The sequence below is a fragment of the Amborella trichopoda genome, chromosome 2 (genome assembly GCF_054954075.1).
Source record: "Amborella trichopoda isolate Santa Cruz 75 chromosome 2, AtrichopodaSantaCruz75HAP2 v2.0, whole genome shotgun sequence".
NCBI lineage: Eukaryota > Viridiplantae > Streptophyta > Magnoliopsida > Amborellales > Amborellaceae > Amborella > Amborella trichopoda.
The window spans coordinates 53,391,421-53,417,500 of NC_142337.1; the positions used below are offsets into that span (position 1 = coordinate 53,391,421).

At 34.3% G+C, this 26,080-nt stretch overlaps 1 protein-coding gene and 1 pseudogene across 3 annotated transcripts; one reads left to right on the plus strand and one right to left on the minus strand.

The window, feature by feature from the left end:
* Positions 1 to 342: 342 nt before the first annotated feature.
* On the minus strand, positions 343 to 2,963 carry LOC18431492 (zinc/iron-chelating domain protein). Of its 2 annotated transcripts, none has more exons than XM_006841614.4 (4): positions 2,345 to 2,963; positions 1,127 to 1,205; positions 964 to 1,051; positions 343 to 788 (listed from the first exon to the last, which is right to left on the minus strand). In XM_006841614.4, exons 1-4 carry the CDS (start codon positions 2,570 to 2,572, stop codon positions 698 to 700), a joined length of 486 nt encoding a protein of 161 aa, XP_006841677.2. In that variant the 5' UTR covers positions 2,573 to 2,963; the 3' UTR covers positions 343 to 697. The 2 variants fall into 2 exon arrangements, with proteins under 2 accessions (XP_006841677.2, XP_088714671.1); XM_088858545.1 differs by having other exon boundaries at positions 1,127 to 1,180; positions 2,345 to 2,700.
* Positions 2,964 to 19,881: 16,918 nt separating this feature from the next.
* LOC148783345 (photosystem I P700 chlorophyll a apoprotein A2 pseudogene) lies at positions 19,882 to 23,132 on the plus strand (annotated as a pseudogene). Its single transcript, XR_016050425.1, has 2 exons — positions 19,882 to 19,987; positions 22,027 to 23,132. The product of XR_016050425.1 is annotated as a photosystem I P700 chlorophyll a apoprotein A2 pseudogene (transcript).
* Positions 23,133 to 26,080: the final 2,948 nt, after the last annotated feature.

The following is a 26,080-nucleotide window of genomic DNA, read 5'->3' on the forward strand; positions in this document are numbered from 1 at the left end:
TTTCTTATTGTAACCCTCTCTAAATGGGCATTTTGTGTACTTGAACTCCATCTACTTTTGTAACTGAGGGATTCAATCCCTTGTTTCTGTTTTAATAGAGCCAACCACGCCCATAGGCATCACTGAGGTCTCCACGTTTTTGCATGCATTCCAATCTCATGCTTCCAATATCAAATTGAAGGTCATCCTTATTGAAGTTCTTTATATTTGAAATATTTCATCCCCAATATTTCAAATTTACCATTGATGATATCATCAATCATGGTTGCTAATGTCATCCCATGTTACTAGTTTTGAAACATAAGTACTCAATCACTCCCTGATAACGTTTTAATAGAATTGTTTCTGACAAGCTTCAATCAAAGATGTACAGTAATTATTAGAAAGTGTAGGTCACAGATTAACACATACTATAAAAACTCTTGAGGACCCTGTGTCACTGCGTGATCTCATGACACATGCAGTTGGCATTAGAATTTCAAACAATAAAGAGAAGTCAGAAACACTACATACATTGTAAATTCTCTTCCAGAAATCAAAACTTACTGGAGAACAGGGGATCCAATGTAATAATCCAATTGAAACTAGATGTATGTGCAGATCTACAGACTACTGTTTTGCCTGAGTAAATAATAAACTTCATTGTCCTCCAAAATTCATCCATCTCAGATAAGAGAAATTTGTGACTAAAATCTAACTAGCCTTTTGAGTTCCGAATAGCATTATTATAGTTATCCAACTCCTTCGACCTTGCCCCATAAATATCTTTGATGGTGTCCCTACAGAAGCTGCAATAGAGATATTCAGAGTTTGGGTATATTAGTGAAAGGACATGCTAACGAATCAATTTTCTGTCACTTTTAACTGATGATATGAGATGTTAATGAATTTATTTATTTACTTATTTCTGTCTGATGACATGGCATACTAATGAATTGATGTCAAGAAATCATGAATACATACCCACATGCCTCCTTATTGAATCTCTTCTCATTTATCCCATACAAGGTGAGAAATACTTGTGGTTCCACTCGACAAAAATATGGTCTCTCTACATGAAAAGATCGTTCAGTTAGATATTTTTAAGCGTGATATGTATGAATGAAGCAAGCAAACAAGTGCTTACCAGAGTAAATGGAGCATTTTCGAGTTGTTTTCTCATAGTGTATGCACCACCCATCTGGACCAATGAAACTCATGTATAGCTAAATTCCAAAAATGAAATGTGAACATCATATAATCAATTGCATATGGACAAAATAGAAGACTGATGCCACAAGGCCAAGAAGATAACGATGCTAGAAAACAATTCACCATATTGAAATCAAGCGCTATAATAACAATGACAAAAAGAAATGATACAGAAAGGAGTACATAAAAGTTCACAAGAATCAAGTGATTAATCATTGCAGCTAGATGTTATAAGCACGTCTGGAATGGTGACATGAATTTTACCTGCAAGAGACATGACATAACAAATTGTAGGGAAAAGAACACAAAAGATTGGCCTGGCTTAAAAAAGCTCCAACAACAAAATGTAGCGTGATAAACCCTAAAACTTGGGAGAAAATAGTCGTAAAAAATAGAGTTAAAAAGATGTTGATATACCAGATGAATTCCAGCATGAAATTTATTCATTTTTCATCCCACAAAAGAATTGACAAATCAATCCAACATCCTCATCTTTCTTATAGAATAAAACAACTAGATTTAAGCATATTTTATTTGAATTTCCCAATAAACTCTGCTACGGTAGGTCCCAAGTCGGTAATACCTGTCCCAAGCCAGGATATAGGAGGAGAATTATGTTAGGTAGATAGTCAACATAAAACTTTGTCACGTCTTGCATGAATCATGAACCTATGAGCAAAACGGCATAACAAGATCCATGTAGCCTACCAATTGGAATAAAGATGATGATGATAATGATAATGACGATGATGGTATTTAAATTTCACATTAAGGATGTGGAATAGTTACTTTAGTTCATAGTTGCTAGACTTCTACTCCAATTTCAAAATGGACCCGTTTTTATACGGCCAAGCCCGCATATGTAGAATTGTGGGCCTCTTGATAAATCCATTTTTGAGATAGATTTTAAGACATGATTTTTAAGAACATGTAATCTCTAACATGGAGATCATTAATATGAAATAAAGAAATAAATTTTAAAATCTAAAAATAATAATTTTAATAAGAAAACATTTAGACCGTTAGTTTCCATTTCCTACTCCCTTGCTTGAGCTCTCTACCATGGAGTAAAAGTCCAACGTACGGTTCACCTCCCTGTTGCGAAGAACAAAAATCTGTCTCTCTAAAACAGGAGTCTTTGAGTAAAACTTACAGACACATCATGGGGGTCGTCGAAGATCTCTTCAGGAGTGGCAAAGGAAGGGCCCTTGTCGAGCTTACAGCAAGCGCCACAACCCTCAATGCACTTCCACTGCACCTCCTTCCTCCCTCCACCAAACCCAACTATGTTTTTCTTGTTGTTGGGCTTCTTAGGGCGGTGATTCTGGGTCATAGCCAAGAAGGGAACACAGTCCAAGCGTGCACCCATTGAGAGAGGCATATCGGGCTTTGCTTGATACAAGGGTCTGGGCCAATGGCTTTAGCCTTTTTCGGGTCTGTGAGGACCATGACTTGGACCGTTCTAACAAATGCGATGGATGATAAGAATTACTTGGATTTTTGTTGGACGAAGTTTCTATGGGCCCAGGTTTTATAAAAACAAAATAAAGTCCTGCCTTAAATCCTCATCCGGGAAGCACTTTCGGCATCGAAAATCTTGATACTTTTAAAATTAATTTTGAAAATAGATAATAAAATTTGAAACTAAAAAAAAGTACAGATCTTGCGGATATGAAAATACTTATTTTTTAGATGAAATGGATGGTCTAGATGATTTGTTGCAATATACACTATTTTTAGAATTTAAAATCCCAACTTTATTACACCACCATAATGTTCAAGCTGAGATGACCGATTTAAAGGCTTTTCAACGCTTAGAATTGCAATATTTGATGAGGTGAGGCGTTACTTATTTTGATCAAACCATTTTCTATTTTTGTTTGCCCTTGATTTCAGCCGCTGTGTAATCGTAGTGGGACCAAATGACAAGGCGACTTCAAAATGAAATTAAGGAAAACATGATTAACCGGTCTAAAACACCTTATTCGACTATGGGATTGTACATAAATGAGATAGTTTACCTTCGGTACATGGAGGTCACAAATACTTACAACCTTCCGATATGAAATCTGATAGCTTGGGTGTATCACAAAATTCGAAAAAATTTATGTTGAACTTTGAGCTTGGTAATGAAATAACTGTGACCACGCAATTTTACATCCAATGGTCAGATTAATTGTGACCACCTTGTACCAAAAGTAAATGGTCTCATTAATTTTATTTTTAATTTTTTATTTTCCTCCCACGTTTCATCAAAAAAAATGTTGAAATTATATAAAGCGAAAAGATTTCCTACTCCCTCGGGAGCAAACTATCCATTTACTCCAGGAAAAATACACGCTAGGGACACTATTTAGATCTCAAATTTTGGGGATGTAATCTTTGCAACCTATAAAATAATCTCAACAAAAAAAAATCTAAAATAAACCCTATGTACTAAAAAAAAAAAAAAAATTTAATTCCTTAAGATTGAAAGAAACCAAGTTTTGAAGGGCTAGATCTAAGTGTCGCACAAATCAACTCAAAATTTAATTCTTTTTTTAAAAAATAGTCATCTAATAATTTTTATGTGGTTCCTAAAATTTTAGATTGAAAAAATACTTTTAAAATAGGTGTTTTAAGCAAGGGAGTAAATGCACAATATGCTTCCACAAGAGCATACTATATGCACTTATATATAAATTGCCATTGTTGAGAGATGGGAGCCTCAACAAGCAGAGGCATTTCAGTCATTTGACCCACTTTGAACACGCATGGGTAATCCCATCACTTAGGTCAACTTACTGAAATTCTCCTACTTGTTCATGTCACTAATTTTGACCAAAACCAATTTAGGTATTCTTAAAGATAATTTTTGAGGTATCCAAGTAAAATGAATATTAAGAAGTACATCTTCTAATACTAATTGTAATATTTTGATCACCCCCATAATAATTTTAGAAGGGGTTTTAACTCCTTTAATGATATTTCCCCAATAAATTACAATAAAACTTCTACAGTTTGGACTCGAAGTACATCTTCTAGTGCAAATTGTAATGTTTTGATTCCCCATAATGATTTTAGAAAGGGTTTTAACTTTAATGATATTTCCCCAAGAAATTACAATAAAATTTCTAAAATTTGGACTCGAAGTACATCTTCTAGTGCGAATTGTAATATTTTGGTCCCCCATAATGATTTTAGAAATTACAATAAAACTTCTAAAATTTGGACTCGAAGAAAGGGCTTCTTATCACAAAACTAAAAATGGTGGTTTAAAGAATAGAGAAAGTTATGCCATTGTCCCACTAAAAGAATGGTATTGTGGAAATCTTAAAAACACCATACTTATTTTCAACAGACAAGCAAGTCCACAAGGAGGCGTCAGGCAACTGCTGATCTTATTGTTGGCAGCAATTATGCAAGAACTCCTCATTTGGATTCACGTGGTTGACCATACCTGTGAGATGTTCAGCAAGAGCCCTTATCGATATAGCTCTTCTGCATTGCGCTAGAATACAAGGTGCTAATGACAGATTTCACACAGTGAGTAAGTTTCCATTCTTTTAGGGCATGTTTGATAACAAGAAGTAAAAACATGAATTGAAGATTGGAAGTTATTGAATAACGGTAAATTAGAAGTTACTTAAAAAGTTAATGGTTTATGTGTTTGATAACCTCTCTGAGAAGTTAAAAAGTTCATAGTTTGTGTGTATGATAATTCTTGGGATATATGGTAAATATCTTATATTTATATTTATATAGATAATAATTTAAATAGAAATATATAATATTTATAACATACTATAATATATGATGTACTGTATCTTATATTTATTTTTAATATATATATATATATATATATATATATATATATAATATAATATATTATATATTATATATTATAATATAATATATAATATATTACATAAAAATGACCTTGTGTCCCACCCCCATATATGTAAGACCCCAAAGGATCACCACTAAATTTGACATAGATATCTGAAAAAGTCAAGTCACATACTCATGTGATAACTTTTTTAGAGATCTGTGCCAAATTTAATGATGATCCTTTGGAGTCTTACGTACATAGGTGTGAAAGGGTCTCATAGGATCATTACTCATATATAATACATATTATAATATAATATATTATTATATATAATAATATATTATATATTATAATATAATATAATATAATATAATATATTTATTACATATAATATTATAAATACTTATTATAAAAATAAAATAATATATATATATATATATATATATATATATATATATATATATATATATATATATATATATATATATATATATATATATATATATATCATGGACAAAATAAAAAGTTTCCTTTTCAAGTTCCATGGTTTATCATGGAATTTTACCAAACCTAAAAGGTGGGAACTTCAACATCAAAGGAGAGTTCTCAAATTATCTTCCACTATTTATCAAATAACATGAACAGTAATAGGTAAAGTTCCTTCCTCATCTTCTAACCTCATGTTATCAAACATACTCTTAGAGAATGTTATGGAAACTTTAACTGTGGTCATCTTCTACCAATCTCCGTGAATGAAGTCTTGGACTACATTCTCACCAAAGGAAAACGGACGGTAGGGGTCCAAATCCCCACGGATATACCCGAAAAAGAAAGAAAAATATACCAATAACAAGGTTGAAACTTGAAACCATACATGGTCACATTTCTTCCATTTTTGTTTTATCAGATATCTTTGTAGAAAAATTTAGAAAATATAAAAGCAATTGCCAATTACATTATATCCGTAATCTGAGTACTTGTAAGATAAGCCAATATTAAATTCTCATATCTACTCCACTGTCATGCATAAAAAAAAGTGATTCGATTTTATAAAATAATGAAATGAAAAAAAATAATAATCATGTTTTGTGAGCTAATGATAATTTTTCAGTCACATAAATCTAGATATTTATATATACCAACCTTTTTACACAAAATAAATAAAAAAATCTCAAAAACGTTAAAAAACCAACCCAATGAATAAAAATATGAAACCCAAATAAACTAATAAAAGAAAGGTGCAGTTTGTACGTGTAGAGGTACGGTGCACCTTCAAATTTTATCATGGTATATAATTTTGATGTAAAATGTTTTTAAGATTATCTCAAAATCTATTTTTATATCTAATTATAAAATTTTAAATTTCAAAAATAGTCAAAATCAAGTAGATCTATAAACATATGAAAACTTTGAAAATGGACAATGTAGATAATATGTTGTAAAATGTACTATTTATGAGACTTAAAATCTTTTTATTTTTCATTGTCATACATCTCGATTTCGAGATGAACAATCAAAGGGTTTTTCAACATTAAAACTACCTTTTTCGATAAATTTTTTAGGGGTATCCGTAGTTCTACGTTATAAAGTAGCATCTTTATATAGACTTTTTCTATAAAAAAAACAAGAGTTCCATATATTGCCATATTTTCCGAATCAACAATAAATATTACTTCCTCAAACATCAATACGATAAAAACCTCAATGATTGTAATCCGATGGAATGACAATAGTTACACTACTTAAAACCCAACATTTGATTAAAACTAATTAATAACTCGTAAAAAAAAGGACTCTAACTTTAGAGAGAGAGTTACAAAAAGACTGGGCCATTCAAGGACCCTCGTAACCAAAGTGGTCTTCCCAACCCTGTGAAGTCAGAGAAAACGGCATGACATAAATAAATAATAAGACATAATTATTGGGGGATCCATTTGAAAGGGAGCCAGGAGAGGGAAAGCTTTTGGTGTCGATGAGAGATGAGAGAGAGAGGGAGAGAGACAAGGTTTTGCAGAACAGGGGATGGGTTTGGACCAGCGTTTAAAAGATCGGCCGCTGACTCGGGATTTGGCCGATCCCTATGCAAGAAATTTCTTTCGGTGTATCGGCCGACTAATGGAACTAATCGGCACTAATCAGCCAATTAGGGCATTTATAGGCGATATATTCTAGAAATCGACCAATAAGTGCACTATTATAGTACAAGAGTTTGCATAGTTGTCCTTATAACATTTCATATATATATATATATATATATATATTTTTTTTAGCCTTTTTTCCTATATTCTTCTATGGACAGTTTCTATGCAGCTAGCCCACATATTATAGAAATACGGGCTTGGCAATAAATATATTTTTTAAATATAATTTGATCCTTATATTTGGAGAACGTATAATCTTTAACATGGAGATCATGAATATAAAAAAATAATAATATTTCGAAAACTAGAAATAATAATTATATTAATAAAACGTTTGGACTATTAGTTACACTTGTTTTTAGATGGACTATCTAAGATGGATGCTTTATACCTCTAGACCGCATATTGTAGAAATGCGATCTAGCTCGCATGAAACAATTTTCTTTCTTCTATTTCTCTACTTAAAACTTTATATGCTATTACAAATTTTTTATTTGCTAACTGTAAGGTTTGCCGCCATGGGTGAGTAGACTCAAACGCACCAGAGTTGGTTAGGCCCGACAGGGTGCCAAGCCCCTAGGTCCCTCAACTCGGGGGATATAAAACTTTTTCGTTGTTGATCTGATTTGATCTTCAATCTAATACTTACACCACCAACCCCCGAGGGGCACATAGACATACACATAGACACATATATGAGAGAAAGAAGGAAATTTATCAAAATTGTCACAAAGAGATGAACAATTTTATATTTTACCTACATTTTTAATTGAATTCCAAAATACCCAAAGAACAAGCATGGTTCGATTTGAAATATTATAATATTTTATAATATTATATCATATTATATTATATATTATTTATTATATATTTATATTTAATTTATTAATGTAATTTATATTATATAATATATAATATTAATATATATTTATGATATATTGATCATTGAAAAAGGTATTGCTTCAAGTGTCTAATCAGTTTCTCTGAAACCCAATTATGTTTATAATTGTTTTTTTGCTTTTTTTTATGTGACAATATAAGAAAAAAAATTACATGTAAATTTTGAACATTTTTTACAATTTTTTTGGGACTTTTTGAGTTTTTTGAGATTTTTTTATCAAAATTATATTTTTCAGAAAGAATCAGGGCGCTAATCGGTCGATCTAATCGGAATCGGTCGGACCAATCAAATCGGGTCAGGACCTGATCCGTTGTTTTGAGCACTGGTTTGGAGAGAGAGATAAATGAGGTTTTAGGTTTGAAGAGAGAGAGAGAGTTTTGAAAAGGGTCACGCCGAGAAAATAATATTAAAAAATAAAAAATGCAACCGGCTCCCGCAACCAGCTGAGCTGGTTGCTCTGGCGCGAATCTCAATGATATGTGAAGATCTACAGCTTCTAATTTTGTTACCACTTTATTTGAAAGGTAATTGGTGTCATGGTATACATTCCCATAATTCAATCAAAGATTTCAAAACAAAGAAACAAAGCCCATAATCCCTAAGAAACACACAAAATTATAAATGATCAAAATTGAAGACATAAGGTGAAAACCCAATTGGATGCGGATTCCATCAAAATATTTCCTCCCCATCTCTACGTCTCTACTTTTGAGTTCTACCAATCTTTAACCTTGACAAAATCCAATCGAATAAATCTTTTTAAACATATTTTTTCAATTGAAATTGCCAATCTCTCATCTCTACTCCATAAACCCGCACCATTACCAATTTCTCATCTTTATTCCATAAATAAACTACTATTCCATAGGCACCATTGTCAATATCTCACGTCCAAGTTTCATCTTTATTTTATGTATAGACCACTCTCTATGCCAATCTCTCATCTCTACTCCATAAACGCACACCATTGCAAATCTCTTATCTCTATTGCAAATCTCTTATCTCTATTGCATAAATAAACCACTATTTTATAGGCACCATTGTCAATCTCTCATCTTTATTCTATAGATGGACCACTGCCCAAAAAGAGAACCTTCCGACTAAAAGTAAAACTCCCTATTCCATAAATAGACTACTATCCAGGAAGAGAACTTGAGAACAACCAAGATTTTATCTAACGAAAAGAGAAAAAGACCCTCCCAAAATCGACATGGCAATGCGCCTCTCAATCTCCAGGAGGCACCATCCCAATATTTCACTTCATGAGAAGCTCTTTTGTATCTAAAGGAAGGGCTCTCCATAGGAAGCTCTCTTCTCTCTAAGGGGAGGGCTTCCCTCTCATGTCTCGTCTCATGTACAGGAAGCCCTTGCCTTGGAGGACGTTGTCTTTCCCATATGGTAACCGGGAACACATATTCCTTCCTCTTTCATCTCATATATATAAAGGTTAGGAATCTAGACTAAATAGGAAACTTCCCATATATATTATATATATCTCAAAACCAAGAGATATCCTAATCTCTTTTTAGAAACCTTATCAATATCAATCCCAATCCCACATAATATGAGACGTCTTTATATGGGTGATTTTTTATGCATCATAGCCAACAATTTCCACCTTGATATCAAAATCACTTGCTCACCATGCCAACATCCATTGGATACCTTTATGAATTCTTCATCTATTGCCAAATGAATTTCTTCATCATTTTTCCCTGAAAAATAGTGCTTGCCACCAAATTTCTCCACCTCAAACCTTGCATTCAAAACTTTTAGTACGATACCAACAACCCAACCCAAGTTCACATATTAGGGTGCCCTATTTGGGTGCCATATGGGAAAGGTGGCTTCATTTAGAGAGAGAAACAAGGGCCTCATGTGCATGAGAGGTGAGGCCTTCCCTTGGAGAGAAGAGAGCTTCCTATAGAAGAAACATTGCGATGGTGCCTCTTGTAGATTGAGAGGCTAGTTTCGGCTCTCCTGCTTCTTGGACAATGGTCTAACTATAGAATAGAGATGAGAGATTGGCAATGGTGTTGGTCGAGACAGCAGGGCTAAAAGAGTTTGCTCGATTGAGTTTTGTTGAGGGTTAGAGAGGTAACAATGTCGCAAAATCTATGATGTAACTTTCATTGATAGAGTGTATTTCAATTTTCCCTGTTGTGCCCATGGATGTAGCCCTTCTAGGGTGAATCACGAAACTCTTGGTGTTTCTATCATATGGGTGTTTCATGCTTTATTTCTTGTATTATAGCTCATGCTCTTGTCTATTTTGTTTCTAGCTGGATAAGTACACGATTTTAAAAGAATTCAACATTTGGGATTCATGTTTTCGCATCTAAGAGGGTTATTAAATCCTAACACTAAGGCATTTGGGCCAGGCCAAAGCCTAGGAGAAAAAATGTGTATTGTGCCCAAATCGGGCTTGAGTTATCCTAAAATATTGGGCTGGGCCCAACCTGATCCTTCTTGATGCTGCCTTAGGTCTAAGGCTAGATAGATCCTAATAGTTTTCTTCTTACCATGGCATTGAAAAAAGGGTTTGTATACAATGAGACCATTTACCTTTGATACAAAGTGGTCACGATTACTTACGACCATTCGATGTGAAATTTGATAGCATGAATGTATTACAAAGTTCGAAAAAATTTCTTTTGAAGTTTGAGCTTGGTCAATGTAATAATTGTAGCCACCCAATTTCATATCCAATAGTTAAGATTAACATGACTACCTTGTACCAAAGATAAATGGTCTCATTTTATACTCTCCCTAAAAAAAATGGATTCTTTTTTGTTTAAAACATGGTTTTAAAACTTGGCGATTCACTATCTAAATTGCCCTTGGATGGGAGTCAGTCGGGTCCGACTATATATATGTCTTTTGTTTTTTTTAAGCAAGTGTTATACATAATATATATTTTTCTTTTGTTTGTTTAAGCCTCTCCGATGGTTTTTTTAGGCCTCTTCTAAATTACTACCACCTACACCCTTGTTTTAATTTCATGTAGTTACTAACATTTTTTTGGATTACCGAATCAAACGAATCCAGACCCGGTGGTGAACGATCTGAACCACCAATCTAGGCTTTGAAACGTTGGTTTATAAGGAAATTTATAACTTATCAACTATTTAGCATTTTACTTATTTTTAATTATTAAGACTCAAGATGATGAGGTTTCTGAAATTAAATAAAAAAGTACGAGTAAAATGCTAAATAATAAATCTTAAGCATATTTTAATAAATTTCCTAAAGAACATGAGATTTGTGTGGTTATTGTGGATAGGATGGACAATGGGCCAGTTGGCCCAGCCCAACCCTAAAACCTTAGGGTTTGTGTCCTGAGGGCTGGGTCACGGCCGGTTACCCGAGGATAGGGCCGGGTCCGGCCTAGTCTAGGGCCGACCCAATTTGACATGGGCTGGCCGTTTGTTGTCCTTGTTCGCCCCTTTATTTTATCTTTTTTTGCATTTGTCTCTAGGTTAGGACTGGCCCGGCCCTGCCCGGTCCGACCTTGTCAAGGCTAGGACTGGCCCATCCCTGCCCTGTTCGACCTTGTCAAGACTAGGGTTCGGCTGAGGCTAGGACCACTTCGGCATGGAAAAGGCCTCCGAGGCTTGAGGCGGCCCTTCACGGACTAGGGCTCCGTTGCCACCCCTAATTGCAAATAACTAGTGTGTTTGGTGGCACATTGCAATGACATAATGATAAAAAAAGATTTTCTCCTATTCTATAGGCTATTCAATTCCCAACCAGAAAGCTCCAATTGAGCTGTGAGCTTCAAAAATCAACAACCCATTAACACAACAAAGCTTTAGTAGAAGAAAAGCATATCTAACAAAATTAAGAGACACTAGCGTCCATTTTGTGGGGCATGGCGTGGAGGCCCGGCCATTATGGCTGACCCCCAAGAGACACCATGCCCCACGATTGGATGGATGGAGGCGACGGACCACCTGAAATGTGAAATTGTCTTCTTGAAGTGGATGTCTCTAGAAACCATTGATTGGACACTCCTTTACCCTCTCCCTCTCTACAACTTTATGCCTCAACTTTTTGTCTTTTTCTCTCTCTCTCTCTCTCTCTCTCCCAGTGAAGCATCCAAAGGCCGCCTCCTGCATCTTACCCAATAGTAAAAACTTTGCGTGGAAGTTTCCCTTCACCCCTTGTGCTTTCGAGTCATCCAAGTTTAACGATGCGGAATTAAGAGAACGGCCGGAGGTCTTGCCGGTAGTATTATGGAGATTTCTGGTGAGGTTCTTCATTCTATTTTTATCAAAGGATAGGGTCACATATCATTTTTAGAAAATAGGTTGGGCCCTTCTTGTGAGGTCTCAGATTCTATTCTCATCAAAAGATAGAGCCCAAATCTCCACTAACATACTACTTTACTTACCCAAAAAAACATCATAGAATTTATTAGTCTTTAAGAAAGGGATACAACCTGACTCCATGGGCTGTATGATTTTCTCTTTTGTTGGCCCTATAGGGGATAAAACAACAAATTTTGTTGAATTGAGTGCTTTGTTATGTGAGTTGAAAATCTTGATTGAGAGGAATTACTAGTAATGTCTGGACTGAAGGGGACTCTTTGAATGTGATAAAATGGTGTAAATTGGAACAGAAAGTTCTGTGAGAATTACGATTTTTGTGTTGTAAATAATGGATTTAATTGGACCTTCTCTTTTGTTCAATCGTATCTACCAGGAAACGAATTCTGAGATTATTTGGCTAAAGGAGGTGCCTCGTTACCCTCACTGTTGTTACCCTCACTATTGATTTGTTCTGATGTAATTTCTTCAGCTTAGTCATCAATACAAATTTTGAACATTAGCCAAAAAAAAAGAAAAAGGGATACAACATGTTAAGAGGTGACATGAAAAACATGCCAGGTGCAACGGAATAAACAAACATGGGGACTTGTACCCTAAGTGTGCAAACCACGACTTGGTGACGAGACTCGGCCTATACTTGAGCCGAGTAAGTCGGGCAACTCGGACCAAGTCTGAGTTACTCCGCTCAGAGTCTACCAAGCCAAAAGGGCTAATTTTTTTTTTCTTAGGAATAATTTGAAAAGAAGAGAAAATATAAAAATAATTATTCATAATACTTTTGTCAAAATGATAGAAAACATAAATAAAATATATCAGAAAGAAATTTCTTATTTTTTAGTTTTTTAAATTTTTTTGCAATTTTTAAAAATCATACCACCTAACTCGGGGATACAAACTCTCCACGGTGGCAAGTCCAAGTTGGCTCACCGGACTACTACTACTACTATTATTATTTGAAATAAATGGTATTTTTTTTAAGATCACATCCCCAAATCAGACCACCTAACTTGGGGATACGAACTTGCCACACCGTGGAAAGTCCAAGTAGGCTCAACAGAGTACTACTACTATGATTATTAGAAAAATTGTTTCATACGGTTTGGACCGCATGAGTACATATGCAGTCCAAAAAGTGTAAAGCATCCATCTTTAAGATGGATGCAAGTAGATGTTCCATCTAAAAACAATAGAAACTAACGGTCCAAATATTTTTTTACTATAATTAGTATTTTTAGCTTTTAAAATTATTTATTTTTTCATATTCATGATCTCCATATTAGATATTATATGTCCTTAAATTTAAGTCAAAAAATCCATCTTAAAAATATATTTATTAAGAGGCCTGCATTTCTACATATGCTGGATGGTAGAAAGTGTTTCATAAACTCTCATTTCAATTCTTCACAGTGGGAGCCACAAATAAAAGAAAGAATATTTTTTACAAAATCGGTTTGAAAGATATTATGTTAAAATAACTTATAATATATTTTGTTGATAATAATAATGCCAAAATTTGAAGTCAAAGTTTGGGGCCACATGAAATGGAGCACTTGATGATACAACCACTTGCACTTCTCTCAGTGCTGGTTTTTGTGGATTCTCTTTGGATGCAAGTTTTGGAAGATTCATCTTCCCTATTGTGGGATACAATTATTATTCTCCATGGATCTATGCGATGATGGCTCTCTGGTTTCTTCATCTTGACATGAATGGGCTACCTGAATGCTCTTTTATACTTGTGAGTTCTGTATAATCTTATATAAGAAGCCAATTTAAATTGTACAACTAGTTGAAATTCATGCTTCTAAAGGGTTTGGCCAAGTAATTCAAAACATTTACAAAGATTTAAACTCAAAATTTTGTATTTCGGTGATTTCTTGAATTTATATATATATATATATATATATATATATATATATATGCCAAAAACTACGGTTTAGATATTGTTGCTCCGGATTTGAATACTCAATCTGGATCGGCAATCTGTGTGACCGATCCGGTTCCCACCATTTATCAGAACCCGCCTGTTCTGTAAGTGAATTGGCTGATCTGGCTTCACTTTTTCTTATTATTGTTAATTTTTATTTTTTTCAATTTATTTATTATTTATTTGCCCAAGCTAGATCGTCGATCCATAAGTCTGGACCGCTTTTTGGAATTGGTGATAAAGGGCATCGAACTGTGCTATTAAACACCGCAAAAAACCAAATAGTTTTACTCAATGGTTTAAAAAGCGGATCAGTGACCCGGATTGGGCACCTTGAAAACCGATCCGGACCTGCGAATCGGCGATCCGGATCAAGAATGGGCTGAATCGGTTTGATTAAAGATTAAAAAAAATCCGAAAAAATTATTAAAATTTATTATAAATATTGTTTTTTAGGAATCCAATAAGAAATGAGGGTACTATATTATTAACTTTCATTTTTTTCATCAATTTGTGAATATTGAGATACTCTTTCCCTGTATAAACTTAAGTATTAAATTGGCATCACATAAAAGAAAAATCATAGAATTATCATGGATAAAAGATATAATTATACATGGACTATAATAAAGAGTAGACTAAATCAATGAAAGAATGGCCATTAAAATCTCGTTTTGGCAAAAAACTCTAATCCGCTAAAAAAACCTAAATTATTACGGCTTAACTAACTATAATCCAAATTATTACAACCTAACTAATTATAATATTATATACTGAAATTATAATTATTAGTTTACATTTTATAATTATTTTATTAGATAAATAATAACAAATTAAAAATATTTTATAATATTATCTAATTTAAAATGTATTATTGACAACTGTAAAAAAAATAGTTCATTACATGATTTATAATGTAAAAATTAATAAATAAAATAAAAGATTTGGTTCTCAATGTCAAAATTAATAAAATACGTACAAATTTTGGAAATAACACTTTCATTTATTATATGCCCAAGGGGAAACAAAAATTAGCTCAAGAAGAGATAAACTATTACATGGCCTAAGGGAGAATTCGAACTTGAGAAGTCAAAGCAAATAACATTAGTGATAACCATCATGTCTCCTTAGCATAGATGTTTAAAATTACCTATTAATACCATATATTTACATTTTATTTTCATTTAATGATATTTGGGAATTATCCCACATCGAATGATGAATATTCAAATATACTATATAAATAACTATGTAATTGGAAAATAAACACAAGTGTGAAAATACTAGGGCATTCGTGCACATGCATGGTGCATGTGTGTGTTGCACGTACGGCACATGTTGGAGTGGTGTGTGCTGCACGTGTGACGCGTACACACGTGTGAAGGTGTTTTTGATTGAGGCTAAAACAACACATGTAGGAGTGGTGTGTGTCGCACGTGTGACGCGTGTATAAGTGTGAAGGTGTTTTTGAGGCTAAAACTGGTGCACACTTGCATGCGTGCACGTGTGTGTCACATGTATGGCACGTGTGGGAGTGTGTATGGCTCGTGTCACACGTACACAAGTGTGAAGGTACTTTTGAGGCTAGAACTGGAAGGGAACCGCTAGAATAGGACAGAACCGGTGGGAACCAGCGGTTTTGCTCTAGAACTTGGGCGGTTGTCGGTTTTGTACTGGAACCGGTACGGGCTGTGCCGATTCCCAAGTCGAACCCCCGGGCGAGTCCGATTCGACTCGCCGATTTTTAAGTCATTGGTTTTACTGAACAGTAATGGTCGTTTGGTTCCTAAAGTATCCCAAATCATATGGTACACCCAGGACAAAAACATGTTTGGTAACTTTTTTCGTACAGATAATTATGTTTTGTGTACACAAAAAAGAGGACCAAAACATGGCTTATCCAAAACATGATTTTGTGTAAGCACGAGAGTAAATAATATCCCACAACTGAAGATAATATTATTTTCACATATTGGAGCCGCCCATTTTATTAAATACAATTAATTCCATCAAAACATCCTCATAAATTAGGGAGAGAAACTACCTCAAATTTTAAGTTTTAGAGAGGGAAAGTCTCTTAAATGATAAAAAAAGCATATCAAATTTTAGAGAGAAACTATCATAAAATTTTTAGAAAGACAAACTATATCAAATTTCAAGTTTTAGAGAGAGAAAATAGCTTAAATTTTTAGAAGTAAACTATATTAACTTTTAGAAAGAGAAATTACTAAAAACAATTTAGAGAAACTACATCAAAATTATGGAGAGAGAAATTATATCAAATTTTAAGTTTTAAATAGAGAAAATATCTTAAAATTTTGAAGAGAGAAACTATATCAAGTTTTAGAGAGAGAAATTATCTGAAATTTTTTAGAGAGAGAAACTATCTCAAAAAAATTAGGGAGAAGAATTATATTATATTTGAAGTTTTATAGAGATAAAGTACCTTAAAATTTTACAGCCTCCTGGTTTAGGATGGCACCATAGCATCGGCCTTCGTGAGTTGTCGTCGTCTCGTCCATCTTCCACTCACGAAGACTCAAGGGATGATAACTCTACACAAGGATAGAGGGATAAATTATATCAAATTTTAGAGAGGGAAATTACTTAAAAAATTTGGAAATGAACATATGAGCCCAACGACCCAGATTGAATATGGGCCGATCTGACGATCAAGGATGTCCGGTAGTGCTTGAATTTTTTTTTTTTTTATTACAAATCTAAATTACTTGAAATTTTAGGTATGTGTTCTTCTCATCAAGGCGCACTTAATAAAAATAAAAAAAAAATTATTCATGAAAAATAAAATGACTAAAATACCCCCCAAAATTTTTAGGGGTATTTTGGTCAATTTATTTCATGTAAAATAGTTTTTGATATTTTTGAAGATTCACCTATTTTTGAAAAACACATGTCTAAAATTTTAAGTAATTTGGAATTGTAGAAAAAAAAAATTCCAGCACTACTAGATATCCGTGATCGTCAAATCGGCCTATATTCAATCTGGGCCGTTTGGGTCATATGTTCATATGAGCTACTAGGCTAATCTCAGCTTTATATATATATATATATATATATATAGCAATGATCCAATGCAACAGTTGTATCATAGTATAATGCAACGACACTTCTAAAAAACCATATTTGTGGTATTTGTATGATCTCAAATTTTGTACACACACTCTCTTCATCTCAATAATCAATCCTTAAAAAAAAAAAATTTAATTTGAACCGTAGATATGGTCAAAATGCGTCCCCTCCAAAAATGAATCTAGACCATTCATTTTGTGAATTTCAATATCTTAGCCTTTATAAACTCAAAATCATTTTCTCCTTTTTTAACATTGTTCATCTAATAATAATAAATCTATCCAAAAAAATTGGAAATGAAAAAATCCTTCTAAGGCCTAGATCTAAGCATCTTACCAAAATGAACGGTCTATGTTAATTGGGCTAAAATTTTTATTTTTAGGTTGTGTTTTCAATTTTTTCTGTTTTTGTGATTGTTCAGTAGAATGAAAAGAATGTATATTTCAAAATTTGGATCAAACAAATGGCCATAAGATGGTTTTTTAAGGTTGTTACATCATATTAATATATAACGGTTGCATGAATCATTGTGTCATAATATATATATATATATATATATACTCTAAACTTCACAACCCTTTAAATTACAAAGGTTCAACATAGAGGGAGTTGTGAAGGGTTGATTTATTAATTTTGTAATCTATTTTTTTAAAAAAGTTACTTTTGTGGGGGCAATTTTGTAAATATTACTACAAGACAAATGGTACTTTTGTCATCTTCATAAGGGGTAAAATTGAAATTTTAACTAAAGGACGAAGGCACTCTACAAATAAAGTTTCAGAACACTAACTTCTAAAATGTCATTGTACTTTTATAAAAATTTCAAATTTGCCTTTGCTTAATGGTAAAGTTACCTATTTAAATATTTTTTTAATAAAAAAGTAGTCATTGTTTTGATAAATGCACTCATCACAACCCCTTCTGACTTGAACCTTGTATTTTGAGGGGTTGTTAACTCTAGACCAACCTCCGTGTATATATATATATATATATATATATATATATATATATATAGCACGTCCCTCCACAAGAATAGGTTGGAATGCTTGTATGCGTAATCTATGCAAAGTAGGTGCTCTATTCAACAATACAGGATGTCCTTCCATAACTTTTTAAAGTATTTTCCATACAATTGGTTCTTTTTCTCGAAGGAATTGTTGTTTATTTTGGGTATCTACCGAAATAAATTATCCCTTTATTTGATTTGGTCTATTGGGATTGGGACTAACAAGAATGGTTGGGACAACAAACATCCATCTCGTTCGTAGTTTGGATACCCGGATAACCATCGAAGATCGTTGAAGTGTCTAATGCCTGAAAATATGGAGTGTTGAGGACAAAAAAATTGTTGGGGAAAGTTAACATTTTTATCTAGAACCAAGACGCTTGGTATTAAGAAATTCAGAAAGGGCCTCTTGCTGGAAGGCTGGCTAGAGATTTCTTGTAAAAACACCAGCTCCTATCAGTTTATAACATAATGAGAATATTTTAATCTTTTTTTATTCCTTAGATTATTCCTCCTATTATTATGCACAGAAGGGGAGGAGCCGTATGAGATGGAAATCTCATGTACGTTTCTGGAACGGAGATCCTTTGAATGGAATGAACGACCATAACGGATGTCAACTCAATCTGAAGGAAATTATGTGGAAGCTTTACAGAATTATTATGAAGCTACGCGAACAGAAATTGATCCCTATGATCGAAGTTATATACTCTATAATATAGGACTTATCCACAAAAGCAACGGAGAACATACGAAGGCTTTGGAGTGTTATTTTCGAGTACTAGAATGAAAGCCATTCTTACCACAAGCTTCTAATAATATGGTCGTGATCTGTCATTACGTGTGACTATCTCTACTATAGAATAGAAAGAGAATAGAATAATAATAATAAAGAATAAGAAAAATAATAACAAAAAAAAAAGTAAAGAAGGAAAGAAAGAGAAAATCTGCTCGTAAATACTAGAAGGAGAAACAAACAAAAGAAAACAAAAAAGGCCTTCTATATATACATCGTGCAAAGGAACTGTTTTTATCAGCTGTAGCAAAGAAAGAGACTTCATAGAAGCCAGGATATAAAGAAATGGATATGGCCTATATATTGATTTCTATGGATAAAAGATCTAATTGATAAAGGAAGCACCGTAAAGATCAATGATTGAGGTTTTGGGCCCATACAATAAGACTTGCTTACTTATATCAAGATATGAGATATAAAGTTAGGAAGCAACTTATGTACTAGAGTTGATCTACTAAGGTGCTGAGCAGCAGTGTAGCATCAGATCCCAAATATAGTAAGTCCTTTATTATCGAGAAAGGTAAATTTGAGTTTGAAAATCATGTAATTAACCTCTTCTGGTTATTTGGTTAATTCCAAAAAATGGGATGGATTTACGAGAAATCTCATTCAGTTAGATGCAGTAGATTAAGACGGAACACCAAAAAAGTTGACTGTTGAGCCGTATGAGGTAGGAAACTCTCGATTATGGTTTTAAGGAAAGGAATTGATCCACCTATCCCGACCGGGGAGAACATGCCATTCAACAAGGAGATTCTGAAATCGCAGAGACTTGGTCCTATCAAGCAGCTGAGTATTGGAAACACGCTATAGCGCTTACTCCATGTAATTATATTGAAGCACATAATTGGTTGAAGATCACGAGACGCTTCGAATAAGAACACTCTCTTTTTGAATTGATTTTCATTGTTTGTTGGATCCATCAAATCGATCCTTACCGGAAAAATGAATTAAGGAATTTCATTATATCCCTTCTAAGATCGTTCCATTTTGTATGGTACCTCATAGGGATAGACGATAACTATAAAAAATATTATAACTTTCTACTATCAATTGCTAATAAAGTTAATAAATGAGACCTTCAAACGTATTAAAGGGATATCGGGATGTCTCTTATTATTATAATGACTAATGAATGATCCTGTAATTTGGAATAGAGTAATACGTTCCATATAATATATGTAATAGATCTATTTAGGCAGTCATACATAAAGATATGAATAAATTAGGTTGGACTAAAACAAAAAACAATTTGTGTCATGCTAGGAATAGATTTCAAAAAATTATAATGGTCCATTAAGCATCTAATAGATATGTCATAATAGAGCCGAACACTTGCCTCGGATTGACTTCCATAAAATAATTACTCTAGTGAATAACTAAGAATAACTAAGGAAAATAGATAGATGAGAGATAGGAAAGAAAAGAACAACTATACCATCTCTCAAAGGTTCACTAATTACTTGACTCTTGGCGGGTCTCTTCGTATGTGTTGTCCGGAAAGAAAAGGACTCAATGATTATTCATTCGCCGGAATCCGAAGTGAAGATTATGGTGGATAAGGATCCCATAAAAACTTCTTTCAAGGAATGGGCCAGACCCAACCATTTCTCAAGGACAATAGCTAAAGGCCCAAATATTACCACTTAGATCTGGAACTTACATGCTGATGCTCACGATTTCGATAGCCGTACCAGTGATTTGGAGGAAATCTCTCAAAAAGTATTTAGTGCTCATTTCGGTCAACTATCCATCATCTTTCTCTGCAACCAAATGGAAGCCAACCGTTTCGTGGTTCGAAAATGATAAATCTCATTTTAATCATCATTTGTCAGGTCTGTTCGGAGTAAGTTCCTTGGCTTGGACATGACATTTATTTCATGTCGCTATTCTCGAATCCAGGGGAAATACGTCAGATGGAATAATTTCCTAGATGTATTACCATCTCCTCAAGGCTTTGGGCCACTTTTTACAGGGCAGTGGAATCCTTATACCCAAAACCCCGATTCCAGTAGTCATTTATTCGATACCTCCCAAGGAATGAGAACTACCATTCTAACCCTTCTCGGGGGATTTCATCCTCAACCTCAAAGCTTATGGCTGACCGATATTGCTCATCATTATTTAGCTATTGCATTTGTTTTCTCGTTGTTGGCCATATATATATAACTAACTTCGGGATCGGTCATAGTATGAAAGATCTTTTAGAAGCACATACTCCTCCTCCCGGGGGTCGATTAGGACAAGCACATAAAGATCTTTATGACACAATTAATAATTCCATTCATTTTCAATTAGGTCTTGCTCTAGCCTCTTTGGGGGTTATTACTTCCTTGGTAGCTCAATACATGTATTTTTTACCTCCTTATGCATTCATAGCACAAGACTTTACTACTCAAGCTACGTTATATACTCATCACTAATACATCACATGCTTCATCATGACAGGGGCCTTTGCTCATAGAGCTATATTCTTCATTAGAGATTACAATCCAGAACAAAACGAGGATAATGTATTGGCAAGGATGTTAGACCATAAAGAAGCTATAAAATCTCATTTAAGTTGGGCTAGCTTGTTCCTGGGTTTCCATACTTTGGGACTTTTATGTTCATAACAACGTCATGCTTGCTTTTGGTACTCTAGAAAAACAAATCTTGATCGAACTTATATTTACCCAATGGATACAATCCACTCATGATAAGACTTCATATGGATTTGATGTACTCTTATCTTCAATGAACGGCCCAACATTCAATGCTGGCCGAAGCTTATGGTTACTTGACTATTGAATGCTATTAATGAGAATGGTAATTCACTATTCTTAACAATAGGTCTTGGAGACTTCTTGATTCATCATGCTATTGCTCTAGGTTTGCATACAACTACATTGATCTTAGTAAAAGGTGCTTTAAATGCATGTGGTTCCAAGTTCATGCCAGATAAGAAAGATTTCCGTTATAGTTTCCCTTGCGATGGTCCAGGATGAGGAGGTACTTGTGATATTTCGGCTTGGGATGCATTTTATTTGGCGGTTTTCTGGATGTTAAATACCATTGGATGTGTTACTTTTTATTGGCATTAGAAGCATATCATTTTATGGCAGGGTAAGCCTTCACAATTTAATGAATCGTCCACTTATTTGATGGGATCGTTAAGAAATTATCTATGGTTAAACTCTTTACAACTTATTAATGGATATAACCCTTTTGGTGCAAATAGTTTATCTATCTGGGCATTGATGTTCCTATTTGGGCATCTGGTTTGGGCTACTGGATTCATGTTTTTAATTTCCTGGCGAGGATATTGGCAGGAATTGATTGAAACTCTAGCATGGGCTCATTAACACACACCTTTGGCTAATTTGATTCGATGGAGGGATAAACCTGTGGCTCTTTCCATTGTTCAAGCAAGACTGGTTGGCTTAGCCCACTTATCTGTAGGTTATATATTTACTTATGCAGCTTTCTTAATTGCCTCTACATTAGGCAAATTTGGTTAATTTTTAGAAAAAAATAGAGGTGGCATCTTCCTATATCAGCAACAATTTCATTCGTTTTGACGGAGAAGGGGAGATCCACCTTCTTAATATTTCTACATCTAGGATTCGACCTGTATCATTGGAAATAGTAAGAACTTCATATAGCAAGGAAAAGTCTGATTCAGAGGGAGAGGAAGAGGCAAAATTGGAACAGAAATATCAATTGATTCGTCGATCCTTAAAAAAAGAAATAAGCAAAAGTCCATCGTTGAGTGACTGATGAAAAATTCATGGAAAATTACAATCCCCTCCACGTAATAGTGCACCTATACATCTTCATTGACGTTGTTTTTTTATCGGAAGACCTAGAGCTAACTATCGAGACTTTGGGCTATCCGGACACGTACTCCGCGAGATGGTTCATGCATGTTTGTTGCCGGGGGCAACAAGATCGAGCTGGTAAGGAAAAAAAAAAAAGAATCCTTCAAATTTCTATGAATCTCTATGATAATAGAAGGGCTGAGTCCCTTTACCATTCTATATAAATGGGCTATACTATTTATATAGATATGGGAGGGGGCACATCCAATCCCTGTTCGTACATTAGTAGTACCCAGTTTTTTAGCGTGGGGTAGAGCAGTTTGGTAGGTTGCAAGGCTCATAACCTTGAGGTCATGGGTTCAAATCCTGTCTCTGCAAGATATTTTTTATTGTGAAAATTTTTTTTTTGGGTATTACTTTGTCACCTAAATTTGCACCTAGAAATAAATGAGCATTTTTTCTATGGGGATGGAGGGAAGATATAAACACCATACCGTATTGGATATGCTAACTATGCCGTATCATTTCTTGCATTCCATTATTTTTATATTTTTATTTAAACACGGGCGGATAATAGGAATCGAACCCGCATCTTCTCCTTGGCAAAGAGAAATTTTACCATTCGACCATATCCGCATTTTATTCTTTGCTGATACGCGTGTATATGTCCACACAAAACAAATATGAAAAAATAGGATTCTAATCTATTAGATATTAGAATCTAATCTTAATATTCTTAATATTATTTTATCTAGTGTATTAGAATATTAAATTCTATTTCTTATTCTTTTATTATTATACTTATACTAGAGGATATGATATACATTTGGATCATATTTGTACAGAGCCAAATACTATGTTCACTTCAAGTTTTAAGAAGATTCCAATTCTCTCAAGTAACTTTTGACCCCTCCCTCTCATTTTTTTTTTTCTTTCTTTTCGGGACTCATAGTTAATGTGTCCCACAACCAGAATGCCTTCTGAGGAGGGGTCAATTTTTTGATTTGGGAAAGGCTCAAGAGATGAGAGAATTAGGGATAGCTACCAAAAAGACTAACCAATCCATAATGATGTACCCGAAAATACAATATTTTTGTTACTTTACCAACCATGAAAAGAAGCTAATACAACAGGTACACTAATCAGTAAGATTGATGAAGTAGCAATTAATGCAAAAACAGCCAATTGGAAGGCAATAGTCATGGTTGTAATCCTCCAAGCTACCAACAAATGAACTATACCATTTGATCCCCATCAGTCGAAATTGTAATAAAATGGATTGGATCATGAGGGGATTTAACCACGAATTTGTAGATCTTTTAGAACTCATTACTACCTTATTCCAACATTGAATTGAGGAGAAACTCTTCTTTACTGCACAACTGGGCATACATGGATCATGTATTATATATACAGATAACAGATAGATAAATTCAAATTGGAATACCATACATGGGGAGTTTCTACAGATAGTTATGGTATCAACTCTATGCCGAGACGGGGTCCTATCTGTGGGAATAAGATGGAGATTGTCTCTGGGAGAGATGGTTGAGTGATTGATAGCTCCGGTCTTGAAAACCAGTATAGTTCCGAACAAAGAACTATCGAGGGTTCAAATCCCTCTCACTCCTTTTACTCGTTGAATATTTCTTTATTGGTTTTTGGTTTGGGCTGGGCCAGTATGTGCATAAAGGAGAAGGCTCGATTAAGGGGAATAGCCGAGTCACAAATAGAAATGCGTCAAAAAAAAAAAAGATCCCCCTCCCCCCCTTTTTTTTAAGCATGACCTGATCCAAATATGTACCGTGGAATCCAAATTGATTCCTACTTCATCTATTTGATCTACCGTCTCAGTTAAGATGATCCATGGAAAGAACAGGTTCAAAATCACGATCGATTCCTTTTTCAAATCATGCTACATCTGCAAGAGCCCTTCCTGTATGCCACAAATGACCCACGAATAAGAAAAATCCTAGAACAAAATGAGAGGTAGCTAACCAACTTTTGGGAGAGACATAATTGATTGCATTAATCTTTGTAGCTACGCCGCCCACAGAATTTAAAGAAACTAAAGGATCATGAGTCATATATTCTGCCGAACGTCGTCCTTGCCAAGGCTATAAGTCTTTTTTCAGCCTACTCAAGTCCAAACCATTGGGACCCCTTAGTGGTTCCAACCAGGGAGCACGGAGATCCCAAAAGCGCATAGTTTCTCCTCAAAAAATGACCTCCCTAGTTGGAGAACGCAATAGATATTTATTTAAACCGGTGGGTCCTTGAGCAGATCCTATGTTAGCCCCAAGATGTTGGTCTCTAACTAGAAAAGTAAACATTTGAGCTTGAGAAGCTTTTGGGCTGGTAGGACCGTAAAACTCACTAGGATAAGCCGTATTATTGAACCAAAAGAAACAACAAGCAATGAAACCAAAGACAGATAAAGCCCCCAAACTATAAGACAAGTAAACTTCTCCAGACTATACAAATGCACGGCGAACCCACGTAAAAGGTTTGGTTAAGATATGCCATATTCCACCAAGTATACAAATGAAACCGACCCATACATGTCCTCCAATTATATCTTCTAAATCATCCACACTAACAATCCATCCTTCTCCCCTAAAAGGAAATTTTAGCAAATAACCAAATATAACACTTGGGCTAAGTGTCAGGTTGGTTATTTTTCTTATATCTCCGTCACCGAGGGCCCAAGTATCATATACGCCTCCAAAATAAAGAGCCTTGAACATTTAGGAGAAAAGCATCTACGCCTAATAAAATTAAGTGACTACCCAAAATAGTGGTTATTTTATTTCTATCTTTCCATACATAACCAAAAAATGGAAAGGATTCTTCAAAAGTCTCAGGTCCAAGAAGTGCATGATAAATACCACCAAAGCCTAGGACTGCAGAGGAAATTAAATACAACACTCCAGATACAAAGTATGGAAAGGTGTCTATAACTTTCCCCCCAGGACCTACCCCCCAACTTAGAGTAGCTAGATGGGTGAAGTAAAATTAATCCTTGTTCATACATACGTTTCTCTGCAATAAAATGAGCCACTTCAAATAGATTCATTGCTCCCGCC